Source organism: Leucoraja erinacea, chromosome 31, assembly GCF_028641065.1.
Source record: "Leucoraja erinacea ecotype New England chromosome 31, Leri_hhj_1, whole genome shotgun sequence".
NCBI classification, from domain to species: Eukaryota; Metazoa; Chordata; class Chondrichthyes; order Rajiformes; family Rajidae; genus Leucoraja; species Leucoraja erinaceus.
Window position 1 is genome coordinate 10,195,183 of NC_073407.1, and position 23,607 is coordinate 10,218,789.

The following is a 23,607-nucleotide window of genomic DNA, read 5'->3' on the forward strand; positions in this document are numbered from 1 at the left end:
TCTAGCATTTTCCTATTTTTAGAGATATAATTTGCTATAGTTATCTGCAGTTTAGATCTTATTTTGACTATGAATTGATTTTGGGTGTTGCGTATTAGACTGTGCCGCAAGGGATAAGACCTTCCAAATCATAGGTGGATGCGCTGTAGTTAATAACTGCTGAATTAAAAAAACAATACATCAATTTTAAGATGACCTTTTAAGGACCACTGCTTGATTTTTTTCATATCCAGGAGCATTCGATAAGATCCATGGCTTTCACATTGGTTCAAGGACATTGCTTTTAGAATCTTACAATTGGCACAGAAATAAAAACTGAATGTTTAAGCAGGAAGCCTGTTTCTTTAAGTGGGAATACTTGCTTGAACTCTACTCAACAATTGAATGTGAGCGGTCCTTATACGTACACAGGCCTTTCTTTGCACAAATTTAAAAAGCCAAGTTGACTGGAGAGCAAAAGTCTGTATGGGAGTGTGGAGATGGGTGGTGAAAGGGTCGAACCAGTCAAAGTTCAAGCTGACTTGTGATCACTTCAGGAAGAGTTGAAATGTTAACAGGATTTGGCAGCTAGTGATACCCACTTTAGCTGGATAGTCCGGTCATTATGCCTTGTTAACTTCAAAAAAAATGTTCAACAAAGCAAGGTGGCAGAGTCAGACTTATATACAGCTCAGATATGTGGGTAATTAAGGGCATGAGACCGGCAGAGTTTTTTTACTCCTGGGAATGAAATTTGCTGTGATTCCTAAAAAATCTGGCCCCAAATCCAGTGACATCACTCTAATGTCCACATATTCACAAAGCTAATGAATCCTGATATTGTTTCAAGAAACGTCTCACAGATTCCACAGAATGTTTGGCCACAAAGTAGTTTTAATAAGACCATTGACATTATCCACACAGCTCACTCCAGTATTCCTAACAAAAGAAGTTCTTGCAAATTAACAACAAGACTAGAGAATGTATAACATCAGAGACTGGGTAAAGGATAGAGAGAAATAAGGAACTACAGATGTTGATTTACGAACACGGACAAAAATTGTTGGAGTAACAGGACAGCCAGCATCTCTGAAAACAACGTGGATAGGTGATATTTTGGGTCGGGACCCTTCTTTGCACTGATTTGCACTTCGTGTCCATGTTTACTGGATAAAGGACACTGTATTTCAAGCATGAAATTGCTTTCTCTAACATGGGAGAGCTTTAAATCCCAATCCCATGCAATCAATATGAATACCCTTAGATTTTGCATTGGATTTGTTATTTTCTGGTGAGTGATGTATGGATAGAACATGGAACATATAGAAGAACAACATAGGAAAAGGCCCTTCGGCTCACAATGTTCGTGCTGAACATGATGTCCGGTTAAACTAATCGCCTCTGCTTGCATGTGATCTGCGCTCCCTGCCATTCCATGTGCGTATCTTAAAGACTTTTAAACACAACTATTGTATCTGCCTTCACCACCACACATGGCTGTGCATTCCAGGCACCCACCACCCACCACCCTCTGTGTAAAACAAATATCTCGTACATCTCCTTTAAACTTTGCCCCTACCGCCTTAAAACTGGACTCCCTGGTCTTTGACAGTTCTTTAACAGGGGGAGGAAGATTTTGACTATCTACCCTATCTGTGCCTCAGGTAATTTTATGTACTTCTATGAGGTCTTCCCTCAACCTCTGGTGCTCTAGAGAAAACAATCCAAGTTTATGCAACCTTTCTTTGTAGCTAAATACCCTCTAATCCAGGCAGCATTCTGGTAGACAGGTGCTGTAAGGGTCTTATCTAAAATCTGTGAAATAAATTGGTCACGTTTGTGATGTGCAGTTGAATGTCACAAGGTTTCCTGAGGTAAGTTTAGACAGTCGCTTTGATTCAGCTCATGGCATTAAACTTGCAGCCCACTGTGTGTGCAGCTTTATTTTCTCCCAAATTGGACAAAACATCAAAAATTATCATTATTCACTTGTAGCAGCCTAATGCAAGTTTCTTAGCCCAGTCCATTCAATACAGAGGAGAACAGATTTTAATGACTGCATACTTGGCATTAAAGGCTGGAAATGGTTGTATCCACCCACATCCGTTAAGATGGACTGTTGTTGGATTTTGTGGTGAATGGCCCTTGTCAAAATACTGATCTTCCTATTCTTTCCTGCACCAGAATTCTTAGTTTTAATTTACAGCATTAATGTTTTGTTTGCCAAAAGCCAAAAGTACATATACTGTGCTATCCAGCTCGCCTTCGTTGATCCTAGGCATTAAGTATAAGAGTTAGGAAGTCATGTTGCAGCTTTATAAAACATTGTTCAGACAACATTTGGAGTATCGTGTGCAGTTTTATTGTCTGCCCATTACAGCAATGATGTGGAGGCTTTGAAGGGGGTGCAGAAGAGGTTTGCTGGAATTCTGCCTAAATTAGAGGGAAATTAATACATTTGGATTGTTTTCTCAAATCTCTGGAGAATTGGTGGCTGAGGGAAAAGGTAATCGAAGCTTATTTAATTTTGAGAGGCATAGCTAGACTAGATGGGCAAAACCTTTTTCCCAGTGTGGAAATGTCAAAGGCAAGGGAGCATAGCTTTAAGGTGAGAGGCAAAGTTTAAAGGAGATGTGTGGGGCAATTATTTTACACATAAAGATGTTTTGCTTGGAATGTGCTGTCGGGGGTGAAGATGAAAACAGATAGGATTGTGATGTTTAAGAGACTTTGATAGGCATGTGATATGGTGGGATATGGATCACGTGCAGGCAGAGGAGATTAACATCATCCTGTTCAGCATAGACATGAATGGTGGGGCCTGTTCCAGTTCTATGATGTACTGTACTGTTCTATGTTCTATACTCCTTCAATCAATGTTGAAGGGGGTGTCAATTGATTTGTTGCATATCAATTTAATGAGAAAACAGACAGAATATTTATTAAAGATGTTTGTGGTATTTATGATTCTTCAAATATCCCATGCAAGTTAATTTAAAAGGCATTGGAAACAAAAAATTACCAACCTCTTCCAGAAAGAAAGGCATTGAATGGATGCTGGATCCATGCACATTCTGTGGAATATCAATCTCCCCGTCTTCAATAGCAGTTCAATTTCCACCTGAACACCTAGACCTCTTGATTGCTAGCGATTTTAATTCCCATTGCTGCTGAAGATAGACACAAAATGCTGGAGTAACTCAGCGGGGCAAGCAGCATCTCTGGAGAGAAGGAATGAGTGACGTTTCGGGTCGAGACCCGTCTGTCCTTGGCTTCCTCCACTGCGAGGGTGAGGCCAAACACAAACTAAAGTAACAGCGCCTCGTACTCCGCCCGGGTAGTCTGCAACCCAATGGCATGAACATTGATTTCTCTAATTTCAGTTATCCATCCTGACTCTGAGCCAAACTCTTTCCCATAAGACTCTGCCCCCTCTCACCCAGCTTCTTCTTCGCCCATTCTATCTGCCCACTGCTCTCATCAGATCCCCACCTCCCCCATCTGCCCACCTCGCCTCCTTATTAGGCCCCATATTCTACTTTTCCCATCAAAATCCCTCATCCACAGCCCCTGGTTACCTCCAACAATCGCACCTCAAGCTGTGGTGTTATCCCCACCCTTCTCTTCTCCTACCTGACTCCATCCACGATCCATCCCTCCTCGCTTATCTCACGCCATCTGCTGCCCCACTCCACCTCCCCATTATCTTCTCCACTCTTTCATTCTTGAGAAAGGGTCCCGATCCAAAATAATGACTGTCCATTTCCGTCCAAAGATCCTACCTCACCGCCTGTATTCCTTCAGCAGTATTTTGCTCAGTGAAATCTCTAACTTTGTTTGAAAAGGGTTATCCAGTTATCTCCACTCCAGTCGACCGCAGTATTTTCAACTTGGGTAGTCTAGAGGTATCTCTCATCAACATCGTGAAGATTAAATGAGAAAAATGAGCTGGTGTGAGAAGTGCCATAAATCTCAAGCGCATAAAGTGCTTGTTCTGTCATTTATGCAGTTTTAATGTTGTGGTGCTGATGCTGTTAAAACATAAAATAAATTTGACTAGATGACAAGCGCTAGAAGGATGGATGAGCTGATCTAATGTTAAAGACAAATTATTTCCGAGACGGACTATCCATTGTGACATGTACTTATTTAACCAACCCTAATTTCACATTTTTTTTAAAAAGCAATCGATATGATGATCAATGTTGCTTTATGAGCAAGCACTCTAGCTAATATTGCGATGATAATAACAATGCAAGATTTAATGGCAATGAAAAATAATGCACCATTCAATATTGCAGCTATTTTGTCTCTTGGAATCTTTTATACTGTACCATGACGCCTACTCTCTAATGCGGAGCCCTCAATCCATGTATAGTACATCTCATATTGACAATGTGTCAATTATTACAAAGGTCTTTTAACATGATAGTATAATAGTCTCTAATTATTTTTAAATTGACTGTTTCCACTTCGGTGAACTCAGAAGCAGGGCGGCACAGTGGCGCAGCGGTAGAGCTGCTGCCTTCCGGCGCAAGAGACCCAGGTTCGATCCTGACTACGGGTGCTGTCTGTGCAGAGTTTGTACGTTCTCCCCATGACCCGTGTGGGTTTTCTCCGAAATCTTCGATTTCCTCCCACACTCCAAAGACATACGGGTACCTGTATGCAGGTTAATTGGCTTGGTGTATGTGTAAATTGTCCCTGGTATGTATGGGATAGCGTTAGTGTGTGGGGATCACTGGTCGGTGCGGATTCGGTGGACCGAAGGGCCTGTTTCCGTGCTGTATCTCTACACTAAACTTAGTTTAAAGGAAAAATTCTATTAAGCAGTCTCGATTAATTTTCTAAGGTAATAAATATTCTATATTGCCATAGAATGTAATAACGAAATATTAAAAATAAAACGCATTAAATGGTCTGGAACACAATGCACAGAAGAACTGTGAAAATACTAATGGGTCATAAGGAAGATAAAACATCATTTGGGCGGCAGAGCCCCTGGTTTGATCCTGACCTTGGGTTCTGTCTGTGCGGAGTTTGCATGTTCTCTCTGTGACCACGTGGACTTCCTCCAGGTGCTCCGGTTTCCTCCCATATCCCAAAGACGAGCGGAAAAAGATGATTTGATTAGCAAATTTATGGCTCTCACCATAGCAGGTCCCACCTCAACCTCCAACACTCCAGAGAACCACATCTCTGTTGTCAGAAGCTGCGTAGACATCTCCTACCAGAGCTTTGTATCCTTTACTGTTTCACTGCTTGCTTGCTCTCACATTTAACCTATTTGTCCCTCTTGTATCTTTTAGCTACTGTTTGTTTTCTTGGTTAATCTGACTTAAGGGAATGACTGGAGATTGCCATCATATGAGTTGATGTTCTATTTAACAGGGAGCAGCAGCCAGAATTATAAACTGTGATTTTAATTTTCCAAGACCAGGCTGGAGAAGTGAATTGACTTGTGTAGGTTGAGCTCAGCTGTTGATAAATAAACCTCACTGGTTGTGAAATATTTTCAAAAAGGCACTGAATGCTGTGCACAACTAGTAAATATGCCGAGCTTTACTGTTGCAGTTAAATTGGTGATGAATCATATAGTTGTACCATACTAGAGCCTGTTTGGTCTATTGTTTTAATTGCTAGCCAGATTAATTTTAAATTGATCCCACGCCCAGCTCGTGTACATAAACTTACAGGTCTTCAAGTACTAATCCAGATATATTTTAAATGCAACAAGTGTCTTTGCCTCCATCACATTTTCATGCAGTGAGTTAAGGACTCCTACTATTGTTTGAACATCAACATTTTCCCTCAACTTCCAGCTAATCTTTTTCCCAATTCCTTCAAATCACCATCCTTGTTATATAACTTCCACCAAGTTAAACAAATGAAACCCATTTATAATTTTCTACTGCACCACTGATTTCCCCACCATCGAATGGATCTATGGGGAGATGCTGCCTCAAAATGGCAGGCAATATCATCAAAGGCCCACACCACCCTGGCCACGCTCTCATTTCACTCCTGCATTGAGAAGAAGGTACAGGAGGTCATAAATCCGAGGACGTATACTCCATTGAGGATAAATGGGGATCCTGTGGATAGGGTGAACTGTTTTAAATATCTGGGAGTCCACATCTCTGAGGATATGACATGGAAATCACACGCCTCAGCACTCGTGAGTAAGGCAAGGCAGCGCCTTTACCACCTCGGGCAATTGAGGAAATTCAGAATGTCTCCGAGGATCCTCCAGTGCTTCTACGCAGCGGCGGTAGAAAGCATCTTGTCCGGGAACATTACCATCTGGTTTGGGAATTGCTCTGCCAAGGACAAGAAGGCTCTGCAGAGAGTAGTGCGTTCGGCCGAACGCACTATGGGAACTTCACTCGCCCCCCTGCAGGAACTATACAACAGGAGGTGCAACTCTAGAGCAAATAAAATCATGGGAGACCCCTTCCACCCCTGCAACGGACTGTTCCAGCTGCTACGGTCAGGCAAACGCCTCCGTTGCCATGCGGTGAGAACGGAGAGGTTGAGAAGGAGTTTCTTCCCAGAGGCAATTCAGACTGTAAACGCCTATCTCACCAGGGACTAACTCTACAGAACGTTTTTCCTTCTATTATTTATTATGTAAAGGAATATGTGTGTTATGATTGTTTATAATTTGTTTGGTTGTTTTGTTGTTTGTCTTTTGCACAAAAGTCCGCGAGCATTGCCACTTTCATTTCACTGCACATCTCGTATGTGTATGTGACAAATAAACTTGACTTGACTTGACTTGAAACCGTTACAGCCAGGTTCAAGAACAGCTCCTTCCCACCAACCATCAGGCTCTCGAACAAATCACAACACTAACCTCAGCAGCTATGAACTTCTTTAGGCTGTGTCTTTAGTTGCACTATTATGGTTATTAATTTATTATTTTTTTGATTATCATATTATCTGTGAGTATTGGGGTTTATGGGCCTGTAAAGCTGCAACAAGTAAACTGTACTGATCTGCTGACAATATGATAATCAAACACTCTTGAATCTCTTGACTTGACTCTCAGTCAAGCATGCTTTGGCTTCTTGGTCCATTGGGGTAACTCCTGCCTAGATATGCTTTCATCTTAACTGTGCTGCTCCAGCCCAGGGCAACATCCATGTAAATCTCCTCTACACCCTCTCTGCTGCAGTCAAATGCATCCTGTACTGTAACGATCCAAACTTGATACAGGGCTGCAGCCTAATGGGTGATCAATCCAACCATGATTGATAAGCAAGGGAAGGAACAATATTAATCGCAGTGCTTAAACACAATAACAAGATGATGAAGGCAGACCAAGAACAGAAAGGGAATACAAGAAAAGAATGTGGTCCAAATTGTGAGAATGAACAAAACTATCAAAGCAGCAAAGTATCAAGGCACCAAATACTTATTTTTGTAACTATATAAATGTTATTTGACATTTTCCAATCCAGGCCTCAATTGCTGAATTTAGACAGCTTTGAAGAATTTGTGTTGCATAGGCAACCTCTATCAGAGAAATACTATCAGAGCTGCACAATAGCACAGCTGGTATTGCCACTGTCTCAATGCTGGAGTCCTGGATTCAATCATGACCTCTGGTACTGACTGTGTGAATTTTGCAAGCACTATGACCGTATGAGCTTCCTCTCGGGTTCCAAAAATTTGTAGTGCAGATTTGTAGGTTAGTTGGCCTCTGTAAAATTGTCCCTATTGTGTAGGAAGTGTATAGCAGTGTGTAGACAAGTGTATGTCGGCCCAACTCACCCACACTGACCAAGATGCCCCACCTGCCTGCATTTGGCCGGTCCTTCTAATCCTTTCCCATCTGTGTACCGGTCTAAATATCTTTTAAATGCTGATCGTACATGCTTCAACTGCCTCCTCTCGCAGCTCATTTCATTTACCCACCACCCTCTGTGTCAAAGTTGTCCCTCGGGTTCCTATTAAATCTTTCCCTTTTCACCTTAAACCCATGCGCTCTGGTTCTTGATTCTCCGATTCCTCTATCAATTCCCCTCATGATTTTGTATCACTAAACTAAAGATGGATTTTTAAGAGAAGGGATACATTTTGAAGCAGAAACAGCCAACAAGGTTGAATTCATCAAATGGCGACACTTTTTTTATTGTGTTTAATCTCACAAATAATACATTAACAACGCACAACAATAAAAGTCTAAATGTTACAAAAACTGAAAATTTTAAAAGTGCTTACAGAGGTTTATATTTTACAATAAATACTTGATTAACAGTGTCTTGACATTTTAAAAGTAGCATCCATATTGCAATGGTAATTGTTGAAAGCCAAGACATGTTAAATCATCACATGCTAAACAAACAAATTTGGATTAAAAACGCTTTAAACATCTATGTACAAGAACATATATGACGGGACATGTCTATGCTTCTGTATTGTCTGTGAGCTATAGTGAAACCTCTGTGTCGATTATAAAGCTGGATGCCCAAAAAATGCCTGGAAAAAGTAAACAATCTCAATGTTCTTCTTTATTGAAACTTTTTTTGTGCTTCTTTGCTCCTGCTGTAAACCTTGTAAACCTTCCTGCTTTTACTGGATGTAGTATGACAAACACCAAGGCCTGTCTAAATGAGGTACAATGATTCATTAAATGTCACAAGGTTCATGTTGCATTAAGTGCTGATACATTCTTTGCTGGAATTCCTTCTGAACCTCTCGGGTTGTAAATGGGAAGATGTATGAAGCCTGATTTCCTTTAAGGTAAAACATGTGAAATGCTGACAAAGGCCTCGGCTAATATTAAGCTCGTGTTATTTCCTCCCTGCCAGCCACCCTCATCCTCTTAGTCACCACTATGTTAAAATACAGGATGACCCCAGGACCTGAAGTGCATCAGATGTAACCGTAAGACCAAAGCTAAAAACAGACCTCGATCTCCTGGATTGTTTTCTCTGGAACGCCAGAGGTTGAGGGGAGACTTGACAGAAGTGTATAAAATTATGAGAGGCATGGATAGTGTAGACATACGGAACTTTTTTTCTGCAGGGTGGTAATGTCAAAGACTAGAGAGCAGAGCTTTAAGGTAAGGGGGGGGTTAAGTTTAGACCCTGTCCCACTTTCCTGAGTTACTCACGAACTCTCCTGAGTTTTCCCCTTGATTCAAACTCGGAGAATTACGGTAATAGCCGTTCGTAGGTACTCGGGGCAATTTTTTTTAACTCGTGGACATTTTTCAACATGTTGAAAAAACGTCCCGACCTACCTGATGCCCCAAGTTCCTACGACTGGCATTACGAGCCGCTACAAAACATCTGCGAACTCCTAAGGACTCGCTACCAACATTACCCGACATTCCCCGAGTTCGAATCGAGGGGAAAGCTCGGGAGTGTTCGTGAGTAACTCAGGAAAGTGGGACAGGGCCTTTTAAAGGAGATGTGCAGAGCAAGTTTGTGGTGGGTGTCTGCAATACCCTGCCAGCAGTGGCTGTGGAGGAAGAAACAATAATGGCATTTGAAGCTTTCAGATAGATGTATAGAAATGGAGAAATATGGATCATGTGTAGGCATGTGAAATTTGTTTATTGTGGGATCATGTTCGGCACAGACATTATGGGCTGAAGGGCCAGTTGCTGTGCTGTTCTATGATCTGGCTGATCTGCAGATACAGAGGGGTTTGGGGTGGGGTGGAGGTAAAATCAAACGGTATGGGTAAGGGTGCGGGGTGGGGGGAGTGTGCAATTGCTTTGAGAACTGACCGAAATGCACGAGCCAAATGTTGTCTTCCTATTAAATAATGAAATATGAAACAATATGATAAAGACCAACAGGACTGTGCCACCCATACGATATCCTTTAGACTTTAGAGATACCGTGCGGAAACAGGCCCTTCAGCCCAATGAGTCCGAACCGACCAGCGATCACCCCGTACTCCTACACACTTGGGACAAATTCCAATTTTTACCAAAACCAATTGACTTCCAAACCTGTATGGCTTTGGAGTGTGGGAGCACCCGGAGAAAACCCACGCGGTCGCATGGAGAACGTAAAAAACTCCATACAGACAGCACCGGCAGTCGGGATCAAACCCTGGTCTCTGGTGCTGTAAGGCAGCAGCTCTACCGCTGCCCCACCATGCCACCCTAAAGGAGGGTGTTGCTGAGACTGAGATGGAAAGCTCAATAGTGCTGGGTGATGTAAACTGGTATGTTGGGCTCTACTGCTGTGCCCAGTATACGTCCTGTTGCATCATATCTCTTTCCAGTTTACTCACTAATCCAAAAAGGTTACTTATGGAATTAGACAAGTCCTTTCCTCCTGCTCCATTTCTACACTATCGACATATGTGCAACAGATCCATGTTACATTATTTTGCCAACAACACCAATGTCAATTGATATACGGTAAAACTTCCCAAGACGCCTTATAAGAGAGGTACAAAACCATATGTGACAACGAGCCACAGGAGACAATAGTTCAGGTGACCAAACTCTTGGTCAAAGAGGGGAGCTCCAAGAACCACCTTCAAGGAGGGGTGAAATGGTTAGAGAAGGAACTCTGGAGCTTAGGACTAGGCACAGCCATCAGTGATGGAGTAATTGCATTTAGTGATGGCCATAATTTAGTGATCGTGGAAATCTTGGCAAATCAGGATAGGAGGGGATTGCAGTGATAGACCCATGGAGGGACTTGCAAACAAGGATGAGATTTTTTTAATTAGTGCCTTGCTGACGTGGGAGGGAGCTACAGAATCATAAAACATTTACAGGACAGGAGGAAGTCATTTGGCACATCACATCTGTGCTGGTTGTAGTAATGAGGTCCCTAGTCTAATCCTACCTTCAAGTATTGGGTCCCTACACTGCGGGTGAGGGCTCTTTATGTACACACCCTGGTACTTCTTAAATATGACGAGTTTCTGCCTCTACCAAGCGTTCATCATTGAGCTGCACCCCCCACAACCCTGATGGTGAAAATGTTTTCCCATTAGCTCTAGTCCTAATTACTTCAAATCCGTATCCCTTGGTTTCTTGCTCCTTTGCTGGGGAGAGTAGATTCTTTCCATCAACTCGATCTCAACTCAATTAAGTCTCCCATTGACCTCCTCTGTTCCGAAGAAAACAACCTCGGCCTCTCCCAACCCTTCCTCACAACTACAATATTCCACTTCTGCCAATGTCTTCGTCATTCACCTCTGCACTTCTCCAGTGAAGTTATCAGTTTCAAGCGGGTTGAATGTGACTCATTCGGGGCTTTGCAGGGCGTTGACCACGAGAGAAACGTCTGTCCATTCCCTCCACTGATTCTGTCTGACCCGTTGAGTTCCTCCAGCACTTTCTTGCTTAGAACAACCCCCTTTCTCCTTGGGAAGATATAAATATACTTCTACGGTCTTTAGTTTGCATCGTTAATTCGGGGACAATGTTCCTGCCTCTGTGGGTTTGCGTTGAAGTTCTTGGATGGATCCAGCAGGCTGTGGCTGCTTTAGCACAGCAGGTTGCGTTTAGAACCTGATGGGACTCATTACTCAGGTGAACTGAAGCCAGAACCCCTTGTAAATGATTTATATTCCCACAAATTGGGTAAAAAAAATTGCCACAAATATCCTGATGTGGCCTCCGGCCATTTCTCTCGTGCTGTTTACAGGTCTCCATCCCTCATGCTTGCAGCTGCAAAACAATATTAACATTTGTTGCCATTATCAGATATTAATGCAATATGAGAGTCTTGATGGTCGTGGAGTGCAGAATGCTGGGGTAACAGCGGGCCAGGCATCTCTGGACGACATGGGCAGGTGACGTTTCGGGTCAGGACCCATCCTCGCACAAAACATCTCAAACTTTATAGAGAAGAACCCACCATATGATGGGTGGAGCAAACATTTTTTGGGTGGCACAGAGGCACAGCGGTAGACTTGCTGCCTTATGCCCCTGTCCCACTTGGGGAAACCTGAACGGAAACCTCTGGAGGCTTTGCGCCCCACGCAAGGTTTCCGTGCAGTTTCCGGAGGTTGCAGGTGGTTGCCGGAGGTTGCAAGTAGGGAGACTGACAAAAACCTGTGGGAACCGTACGGAAACCTTGGGTGGGGCGCAAAGTCTCCAGAGGTTTCCGTTCAGGTTTTCTAAGTGGGACAGGGGCATTACAGCGCCAGAGACCCCGGATCAATCCTCACTACGGGTGCTGTCTGTACAGAGTTTAGACCTTCTTCCTATGACCACATGGTTTTTCTCCGGGTGCTCCGGTTTCCTCCCACGCTCGAAAGACATGGTTGGTAGGTCAATTAGCTCTTATAAATTGTCCCTACTGTGTAGGATAGTGCCAGTGTACGGGGTGATCGATGGTCAGCGCAGACTCAGTGGGCCGAATAGCCTGTTTCTTCTCTATATCTTTCAAGAGCTCCAAAGTGTAAAGAAAGAGGCCCTTCATCCAACCGAGTGTATGGTAACCCATTGTGTGTTGACCCCACTTTCCCGTTGATTCATCCCACATTCCACCTCACTTGCATTCCAGGAGGCAAATTGCAAAGTCTTTAGTGCGTGAGAGCACCCGGTGAAAACCAACGTGCAAACTCCAGAGGTCGGGATGGAATCCGGGTTGTTGGAGCACTGAGGCAGCAGCACTACCAGCTGCACCACTGTGGCACCTACCGACGAGATGAATCCCATTTAGCTCTCCCATTCTTTCTTTCCCCCCCCCCCCCCCCCCCCCCCCCCAACCTGGGACTGAAGGAATTACCCTTGTCTGGAGGAAGGAAGTGATCTGGAGCTGGGACCCTGCAATGCGGAAGAGTAAGGAGGGTGGGGGGGGGGTCTCACTGAAACTGGTAATTGCCTGTGGTCAGAACAAAGGGATAGGGCGATGGGCATTTAACAAAAATTCCTCTGCTTTTGGGCATCATGTCTATAGAATCTTTCTACCCATGCAGTGGCTACTCAGTGCTTATTCAATTTTTCTACCCAGTAAATTGACATTGAAGCAGCAAAGATTGGAAATGCACGGGAGAACTGTGGACAAGTTTGTTCCATCGATAGAAGGTGATTGACCCAAAGTGTCAATTCTGTCCCTGCCTCCACCAATGCTGCCCGACCTGATACATGTGTCCAACATTTTCTTCAGATCTTTCTAATCCAGATAATTTGCTTTTTTATTTTGCTTTTAGCAGTTGATGGCTCATTGGATCTCCAAGGATGTGAGGATCAGGCAGGGAACTGGAGCATTGGCAGATAGTAGATGGATTGGATTGAAAGATACAGCATGGAAACAGGCCCTTCGGCCCACCAAGTGCATGCTGACCATCGATCACCCGTTCACACTAGTTCTATTTTATCCTACTTTTCCCATCCACTCACTACACCCAACTCCTAGAGGCCAATTAACCTACAAACCTGCATGTCTTTTGGATCTGGGAGGAAACCAGAGCACCCGGAGGCAACGCATGTTGTCACAGGGAGAACGTACAAGCTCCACACCAACAATACCTGAGGTCAGGGTTGATCCCGTGTCTCTGGCGGTGTGAGGTAGCAGCTATACCAGCTGTGCCCATGTGCTGTGGTTTCAGGGTACATCAGAACGGAATCGAAAAGGAAAATCACCTTTCTTATGAAGACCTCATCTCATAATGTTGAAGGGTGTCATGAGGAATTGGGGCTTACCCAAGCAACTGTTTATAATGAGGTTACTATGGACAGATGTGTGCAAGACCGTTAGCTTTCCCTTCACCTGTACGGGCAACCTGTAGCAAGCCTCTTTGCAGATCTCCCTCATCCTCGGACTACATCTCCTTGGGGGAAGTATCCAGTTCCCACCACAGCCCTTGGCGAGACCACCACACTGCACAAACACACCCAGGAGCCTGCGATCCATTTATCTCAGAATCACAATGGCTGGTGCCTTGGCTAACAAGTGGTACAGACCTCCAACTCTCTCTAGGGTCCCCTCTCTGGGTGTCCAGAGCATTGGCCCCATTGCCCATTCACCCTTCCCTTGGACTCACATGGGAAGCTCCCTCACCGCCATCCTCTCACCATGAAATCGACAGACGGAAGCAATTAATTTTGGCTTTGTTCTCTGTGCAGACACTAATTCGTGCCAGATGAATAAAACATTGCAGAAGAAATTACAGCCGGTAGCTTCCGACCTGCTGTGTGAGGCACCACCAATCAGTCTCTTCCACTGTAGTGAGATCCTCCTTGCTCTGACCTTAAAACGCAGCCAACACCTCGGGACGTCACTCGCTACAATCAGAAAGAGTAGGTGTCGTGTGATGAAGCTTGCTGTTCACTAAAAAGTTATAACCACCAATGCATCGACTCAATGAAATTGAAATTGTTACAATTTTATATTACTGGAAGTCATGTTATTTATCCCCGTTTGAGCACAGATCCATTGATTTGAATGGAGTTCATGAAACTGCTCGAGTGTCCCCTCAACACAATGTATAAGGTTCGGCATGGCTCAAACGCTGATCTATGGAGAAGCCTTCACAGGCAAGGAGTGAATTTGCGGTGTTGCCAGTGGGTGTGTGTGGGTGCAACAGGGAAACGGAGGAGAGGGTTTCTCTTTGTGGGTTCTATTGGAACCGAGAGCTCGAGACGTGAAGTGAGAGAGAAAGAGAGAATTACGATGCGTGCCTTCCGACGTGGAGCCGGGCTCTGAGGGAAAGCTACGTCATGCTGGATGTCAACGGACTGCAACGCAAAGAATGGGTGAAGAGAACTCCAGATGGGACAGGATGTTAAAGGGGACAAGTTGTGAGCAACTTTGCAAGTTGTGAGTCATCGGGCAGGCCTTTCCTTCATATTGGCATTGTCGACTGCAAGGGAAATGGAACAAATCAAAGAAATGAAATTAAGCTCAAAGTCTCTTCCACTTCTGCTTAAGGGTGTGTTGCATCAGTAAGGATGATTTGATGAACCATCTCCTTCACCCAGCTCTAATACAATTATCAGACACGTAATGCAGAAGATTCTTCACCAGTCTCCCGAGAAGCAGCAAGTAGGTCCAGCTCCAGACTATAGTCAGTAGGTTCCTTTGCAAGGAACACAGCGGTGCAGCTGCTGAAAACCGTGACTGAGAGAGTGGCCCACACCCGAGAACGTCAACTCGTCTGCTCTCTCCACGGATGCTGCCTGCCTCGCCGAGTATTTCCAGCATTTCCTTGGATAGTGAATTGAATTCGATACGATCTGCAGGCCAGACCGTGTGAACAGCGTAGAGCTTAACAACATGACCGAGAATGTACACAGGTGGGATTTACAAACTAAATTTCTGCTTGATCCATCACACGATCCATGAATGCCTTCTGTTCTTCAAAAGCTGGATTTTGCCATCGAGGGATTCACCGGCTAATCGGCAATTGCGGCAAAGCCAAAGCTTGGTGTGGGATTGACTGAGCAGTCAGTACAGAGAACGGGTGGTCTGCGGAGAAAACAAAGACATTCCAATGCATTGCCACACAGCAGTAAGTAACTTCATAATTAAGTCCAAATATAACAGCAAATTTGCGACAGAATTGACAGAATTCTTACTCGGAGCTCTGATAATGCATTAACTCCAGTTCCCTCTCCACAGATGCTGCCTGTCCCCCTGGTTATTTGCAACAATCGCTGTTTTTATTCCACATTTCCAGCATCTGCAGTTATTTTTATTCTTTTTGGAGCTTTACAAATTCCTCACAGTTAGTGGATTTCGATACGACTGTGAATAGAATATGTTCATCAGCGATAGGAGCAGAATTAGGTCATTCGGCCCATCAAGTCTACTCCACCATTCAATCGTGGCTTGTCTATCTTTCCCTCTTAGCCCCATTCTCCTGCCTTCTCCCCATAACCCGTACTAATCGAGAATCTATCCATCTCTGCCTTAAAAATATCCATTGATTTGGCCTCCACAGCCTTCTGTGGCAATGAATTCCACATTCACCACCCTCTGACTAAAGAAATTCCTCCTCATCTCCTTCTAAAGGTAAATATGAGTGGGAATATTCAAGGCCAGCACTTCAGGCAAACACGTCCAGAAATGTGGGCGGACACCAATGAGCTAGTGAAATAGTTCTCGCAATGACTTTTATTCCCATTCCCTTTGATCCTGGTCTAAGACCTTCAGGCAATGAGCTGTGAAAATGTACTATTTCAACAGGGATGCTGACACTCCACATGGGTGCTCTAAGCCTATTTTCAAGGCAGGAATGGCATTAACTACACATTAATACCTGACTAAATCACCTAGAGATAAGGGAGTGCCCAGGACAGTCATATACAATTGAATGTAAAATAGCTTCTACAATCTATTGCAGCAAATCTAGGACAGGGGCAGTGGAGTTTACACCATCCGATGTAGGCACAACGAATTGATAATTAGAAACACGCCTATTTATAGTTAACAGCATAAACAGGATATAGACCATCGGTTTAAACATAGCCTGGAGACTTGTATCTTGTTGGAGCACACTGTTGTTGGGGGTGTTAATCACAACCAGCTCAGGCCTGCAGAAATGGAGTCGCCCCCAATCCTAGGTGTTAGTGAGTGTAAAATGGACATTATAATCGAGTCTGCGAGTCACACTGCACAGTTACAGACCCCATGGTTTACTGAAGCTGTGTTGACCATCAAGCATATTGTACAGCATGGGAAACAGGCCCTTCGGCCCAACGCATCCATGCCAACCAAGCTGTCCATCCATGCCAACCAAGCTGTCCATCCATGCCAACCAAGATGTCCATCCATGCCAACCAAGATGTCCATCCACGCTAAGCCTGCATTTGGCCCATATCTCTTTCCTGTCCGTGTATCTGTCCAAATCCAAATCTTTTAAACATTGTGATTGTACCTGCCTCTACCATATCCTCTGATAGGTCACCCCACATATTCACTAATCCTGTAAGAAAAACGTGCCCCCTCATGTCCCCTTTAAATCTTTAGTTTTATCTGCCCCTACCCTGGTGAAAAGACTGGCCATTTGCCATATCTCTGCCCGTCATCAATAATAAGCTTCTGCAAGGTCACCCCACAGGTTCCTTCGCTCCTCTCACCTTAAAGCCACGTTCTCAAATCTTTGACATTTCTACCCTGGGAGAAAGGTTCTCCGTCATCTCTTTCTCCATGCAATGGAGTAACTATATTGCACGGGCTGAGGCCGAGGGGAGACCTGATAGAAGTCTGAAAAATGATGAGAGGCATAGATAGGGTAGACAGTCAGAACCTTTATCCCAGGGTGGAAATGCCAAAGATTAGCAGGCAGAGCTTTAAAAAGGATAAATTCTAAAGGAAATGTGCGGGGTAAGTCTTTTTACACAGAGAGTGATGAGTGCCTGGGGCACACTGCCTAGGATAGTGATGGAGGCAGATATGAGAGTGGCATTTAAGAGGCTTCAATGTAGGTACATAAATATGCAGGGAACATGAAGGAAAATGGATCATGTGCAGACAGAAGAGATCTCGTCATCGTGTTCAGCGCGGACATTGTGGGCTGAAGGGCCCTTCATATCCTGTACTATTCTATGCTCCGTTCTCATAAACCCCGCCCATTGCTCACCAGTGCCCCATGTCCCTCCTGCAGTGTGGTGACCAACATGGCAAGTTGTGCTCTGTCAGTACACCTTGGCTTCTATTCTTCTACCAGGGTCTTTCTACTCCACATTTGATCTGTCAACCTACACAGCAAAGATTCCTGGATGTCTTCTGACCACCTTATCCACCTGTAGGGCCCTGGTATGTTTAATTCATCACACAGAACCATAGGGTCATAGTATATGGAAACAGGTCCTGCACCGATCAAGTCCATTCCTGGACCGCTGGGCTCCACAGGGTGTTGAATGCATCCTCAATAAGGATTGTAACATAGTTGTATAATAGTGTATTAAGGATATTTGTTTGTATTGTAGTATGGTGGTGGGTTCTGGTTTGTTTTATTGTAGTGTCATATTATTTTTTAATAATCAAATACATTTTTTAATTAAAAATACAAATTATTATTATTTTTTTAAATCAAGTCCATGTTGACCATTTACCGCCCACTTATACCAATCCTACACTCAGTCCATTTATTCTGCCCACGCTCCACCCATTCCCCCCAGATTTTCCCCTCACCTACACACAGGGGGGTAATTTACAGAGGCCCATTAACCCACCAATCCGCATGTCTTAGGGATGTGGGAGGAAACCAGATCACCCACCTGGGGACAGAGAGAACATGCAAACTCCACACAGTCAGGATCAAACCTGGGTATCTCACGCTACGAGCCAGCAGACCCACTATGTCACTTTGCACTAGTTTGCAAAGCTTTTATACTTTGAATAGTTTTGGATATCAGGAAGAGAACAACAATGTGACATTATACTCGCAAGATCACATCACAGTTATAGAACGAGCAATACTTGTCTATAGAACAAACTATTGGGCTAAGTGTTCGGCTGGCAACCGGAAGGTAGCCGGTTCGAATCCCGCTTGGAGTGCATACTGTCGTTGTGTCCTTGGGGCAAGACACTTCACCCACCTTTGCCTGTGTGTAATGTAATGTAATTATGTGAAGCACTTTGGGGTCAATGCAAGTTGACTGAAAATGTGCTATATAAATAAGATTATTATTATTATTATTGATTATACTCATGGAACAAGCTGCCAGAGGAGGTAGTTGAGGCAGGGACTATCCCAACATTTAAGAAACATTTAACATTTAAGAATGTATAGGACAGGTTTAGATGGATATGGACCAAATGCAGGCAGGTGGGACTAGTATGGATGGGACATGTTGGCTGGTGTGGGTAGGATGGGCTGAAGGGCCTGTTCCCACGCTGCAAGACTCAATGATTCTATCTATGACTCTATTACTCATCCATCTCAGGTCTACTTACTCTCCACGTATCCGTGTAGTGCTACCATCCGGGTCCGCTCGTGATGGCTGAACGCTTGGTAATGGAGCTCCTCGGGTAGGGACGGAGGAAGGCGCGACCGAGGGGGTCCAGGCTGACCCACGGCGTGCTGCGGCGTGTGCTTTTTGTGCCGTGCTCTGCAGTTTTGAAACCAGACCTGCGTGGGTGACAGATACAGTAAATTATACAGTGTACTGATACAGCATTACGCAGGCAGACCAAGGTGCCCCAACTGGTGAAGATGGGCCATCTTGGTCGGCAATGAGCAACGTGCTGTATGACTATGATAGCAGCCCGCGCTGAAAGGCAGAGACAACCCCAGCAATCGATAACAAGGGGTGGACGCACCACAAGGTTCCCAAGAGAAGAACATTTCAACTCTAAAACCCCTCTCAGTAGCTCAAATTTAATTCCTTTAGATACAGTTTAAGTTACAGTGAAAAGCTTTGTTTTGCATGCAGTCCAATCAGATCAGATATCTACACATAAATACGATCATGTTAAACTCGAGTACAATATGTAGAGCTATGGGAGAGGTACAGAGTGCAGGTTATAGTTCTCAGCTTCGTAACACACCAGATCCATAGATCAAGTCCAACGCCCACAATGAGATAGACGTGAATCGATCTTTATGACCCCAGTTTATGGGATGGCCATTCACAAGCCTGAATGAGCGGCACAGTGGTGCAGCGGTAGAATTGCAGCCTAACAGCACCAGGAACTCAGGTTTGATCCTGACTACGGGTGCTGTCTGTACGGAGTTTGCCCGTTCTCCCTGTGACCGCTGTGTGCAGGATAGTGCCAGCGTATGGGGTGATCGCAAGTCGGCATGGGCTTGGTGAGCCGATTGTCCTGTTTCCATGCTGTATCTCTAAAGTTTAAAATTTAAGGCATGGTAACAGAGGGAAAGAAACTGTTCCTGAGTCTGATGGTTATCAATTACAAACACAGAGACTTCTAATGACTGTCACAACTAATGCCATTTATTTGCATTAACCATTCAGCCAAGGAGACTATTTTTTCCAAGTCTGAGGACGAGCTGAGGCCCAACATCCATGAACACCTCTGGTCAACAAACGCATACCAATCTCAGACTGAGCACGAACAACTGCCCCGGGCTTCAGCTGATCAGGAACGCGTGCGGACGTGGCGTCGAAGGACGGGAAGTCGAAGCAAAGAAGTGGAAGCCAAATAACCGAACGGAAATGAAGCCGAAACGCCAAATAACCGCAAGCGTGCAAAGCCGAAACGCCAACTAACTGAAAGGGTGGGATAACCAAAAGGACGGGACACCTAAAAGCCCTTAACTGCAAGGCTGTGTCGCCTAAAAGCAAACTCTCTGAAGGCAGGAACGGGGTACTGATTGGGGATGATTAGCCATAATCACATTGAATGGTGGTGCTGGCTCGAAGGGCCAAATGGCCTACTCCTGCACCTATTGTCTATTATCTATTGTCTACTCCTGTAATTCCACTTAAAGACCAGGTCCGTTGTCCGGGAGATGGGAATTACTTCCCAACGTGTAGCAAGCAGATACATTGATATCAACAGGCCTGTTCCACTATATTTCTTCCTGGTCTATTGGCCATCCTCTCGATATCAATCTGAAACGTTCACTCTGTTTCTCTCCCCACAGATGCTGCTCAGCCTGTGGTGTAGCCCCAGCATTCACTGTTTATATTTATTAAGTGGATGTCTGTAGTCCAAAATGTTTGTCCAAATTTGGGACGGTGCAGTGACACAGCAAGTAGCACTGCCACCTCACAATGCCACAGACCCGGGTTCAATCCAGACCTCCGTGTGGAGTTTGTACGCTCTCCCGGTGACAGTGTGGGTTTCCTCTGGGTGCTTCAGTGTCGTCCCACATCCCTAAGGCGTACGGGTTCATAGGTTAATTGGCCTCTGCAAATTGTCCCCAGTGTGTAAGCACTGGATGAGAAAGGATAACATAGAGCATGTGTGATGGGGTGATTGACGGTCAGCATTCCATGTTGTATCTGTCAACCAATTCAATCAATCAATCTGCCGTCTCTTGTGTGTTCTCTCCATGTCTCTTGTTTATGTCCATGTTGGGGGGAGTCCAGAACCATGGGCCACAGTTTAGGAATAAGGAGTAGGCCATTTAGAACGGAGATGAGGGAAAACCTTTTTACCCAGAGAGTTATGAATCTGTGGAATTATCTGCCTCAGAAGGCAGCGGAGGCCAATTCTCTGGATGCTTTAGAGAGAGAGTAAGATAGAGTTCTTAAAGATAGTGGATATGGTGAAAAGGCAAGAACGGGATACTGAATGTGGATGATCAGCTGTGATCACATTGAATGGAGGTGCTGGCTTGAAGGGCCGAATGGCCTACTCCTGCACCTATTGTCTATTGTTTCCACTAATATCCAAAGATCTGTCAATATCTGTCTTGAATGTGCCCAGTGACCAAGCCTGACACAGGATAACATAGAACTAGTGTGAAGGGTTGGTGAGCATGGACTCGTTGGGCCAAAGGGCTTGTTTACACACTGTAAATCTGCACATTGATATGCGCTGAGTTATTTGCCAGCCTGTCTGGTGGCCAGCGATACACCCGGTATTATGTTAAGTGCAGCGGTACCTGGATAACGCGCCTGCTCAGACCGGTCATGTCGGCCAGTTTCTGGAGCGTCTGTGCATCGGGGTTGTTGTCCTGTGCAAACTGTGCCTGCATCACCTGCACACAGAGAGGGAGAGAGGCACCGTCAGCAAAGGCAGCGGCAACAAGACAACCAGAGGATCCAATTACCCACTGGAGGGAAAGTCAGCCCTCCCCCCCTCCCCTCCCCACTTTCCCCCTTTCTCCACCCAAGTCATTTAACCAGTTCCACAGTTCACTACATTGTATCCCCCTCGAGATCACACCTTCCCCAGCCAGCAATGAGCCTCCCCAGGGACCCACCCAGCCTGAGGTCATCGGTTGCCGACCCTGATGTATCCTGGCCTTTTCTCGCTTCCTGTTCTTTCCACCCTCCCAGAATGCAATCCCGATCCGGAAACACCATGGGATCCGATCAGTGTCTTTGGTGTAAAATAGGGGATGGCAAAGCGGAATCTGATGTTTGGGAATGGGATTTCCAAAGTGTTCAATTTCCAAACCATTGGATTTCCAATCCATCCAATTTCTGAACCATTGGAATTCTAAACTATTGGATTCCCAAACATCATATTCCCAAACATCATATTCCCAAACCATCCATTCCCAAACTATCAGATTCCCCAACTATCAGATTCCCAACTATCAGATTCCCAACTATCAGATTCCCAACTATCAGATTCCCAACTATCAGATTCCCAACTATCAGATTCCCAAACATCAGATTCCCAAACATCAGATTCCCAAACATCAGAAACATCAGATTCCCAAACATCAGATTCCCAATTGTCATCAATTACATGCAATCACAAGGGCTGGTCTCGCAATGCCAGGCGGTGGTGCCAATGACTGGGTGAGGGCCAGGGGGGGGGGTCCACAGTCCCTGCCGCAATGCTACCTGTAATTGTTCCGCGGTGAAGGAGGTCCGTGCTCGCTTTGCCGGCTTGGGGTGACTGTCCTGGTCCGAAGGTACAGCTCCCTCCAGGGTCAGCCCGTTACCTGCATCACAAACACAAAGCACATCACCAACTCGGCCACCTCACATCCACAGGCACCCGGGCGAATGTACAGGAGGCCGAGAACCAGAAGACGTTTATAGGTTAATTGGCCTCTATAAATTGTATCATGTGTAGGGAGTGGATGAGAAAGTGGGATAACATAGTACCATGGAACATGGTGGCGCAGACTCGGTGGGCCGAAGGGCTTGTCTCCACGCTGTATCTCTAAACTAAAACTAATGGTGGCGTGTATCACAGGTGGAGCTAACATTTAGAGTTACAATCACACATTCATACAACTTGGAAGCAGGCCCAACTTGTCCACGATGACCAACATAACCCATCAACACTAGTCCCACCTGCTTGCGTTTGGCCCATATCCCTTCAGCCTGCTCACCCCATTGCAGGGAGGATGTGGAGCCGAGGCCAGGGTGCAGAAGAGGATTACCAAAATGCAGGGTCTGAAGAAGTGTCCCGACCCAAAACATCACCTATCCATGTTCTCCAAATATACTGCCTTAACCGCTGAGTTAAGCCCCTGTTCCACTTAGAAAACCTGAACGGAAACCTCTGGAGACTTTGCGCCCCACCCAAGGTTTCCGTGCGGTTCCCGGAGGTTTTTGTCAGTCTCACTACCTGCTTCCACTACCTGCAACCTCCGGCAACCACCTGCAACCTCTGGGAACCGCACAGAAACCTTGGGTGTGGCGCAAAGTCTCCAGAGGTTTCCGTTCAGGTTCCTAAGTGGGACAGGGGCATTACTCCTGCACTTTGTGTCCTTTTGTTTGAACAAACGTCTACAGATCCTTGTTTCCACACATGACCAGAATGCTGCCTGGATTAGAGGGTATAAACTGTAAGTTGAACAAACTTGGATTGTTTTCTCTGGAACATTGGAGGTTGAAGGGAGACCTGATAGAAGTATACACATTTACGGGAGGCAGAGATTGGATAGGCAGGCGGAAATGTTGTCCGAGAGTGGTTTTAGGCGAGAGGGGCGAGGTTTAAAAGGGTCGTGCAGGGTATGGAGTCAGCTGATAGACAGACCACTTATGGTCGAACCCTCGTCAGTAGCTACGAAGGCTGTCACGTGAAGTCAGGGGCTAAGGGGAGTGTCCTGCTACATAAGCATATCTCACCTTGAGATCACCCCAGTCAA

At 45.1% G+C, this 23,607-nt stretch overlaps 2 protein-coding genes across 4 annotated transcripts in view; one reads left to right on the forward strand and one right to left on the reverse strand.

Moving 5' to 3' along the window:
- Positions 1-23,607, forward strand: part of mrrf (mitochondrial ribosome recycling factor) — a 197,392-nt gene that overhangs the window by 49,658 nt on the left and 124,127 nt on the right. The window lies entirely within an intron of this gene.
- Positions 12,678-23,607, reverse strand: part of lhx6a (LIM homeobox 6a) — a 57,069-nt gene continuing 46,139 nt past the window's right edge. For all 3 annotated transcript variants that reach the window (XM_055659892.1, XM_055659893.1, XM_055659894.1), the window contains 4 exons: positions 22,349-22,449; positions 21,436-21,531; positions 18,816-18,990; positions 12,678-15,380 (listed from right to left, as the gene is read on the reverse strand). In XM_055659892.1, coding sequence (XP_055515867.1) covers positions 15,301-15,380; positions 18,816-18,990; positions 21,436-21,531; positions 22,349-22,449 — 452 coding nt within the window. In that variant the 3' untranslated portion in view covers positions 12,678-15,300. The remainder of the gene's footprint in view (positions 15,381-18,815; positions 18,991-21,435; positions 21,532-22,348; positions 22,450-23,607) is intronic.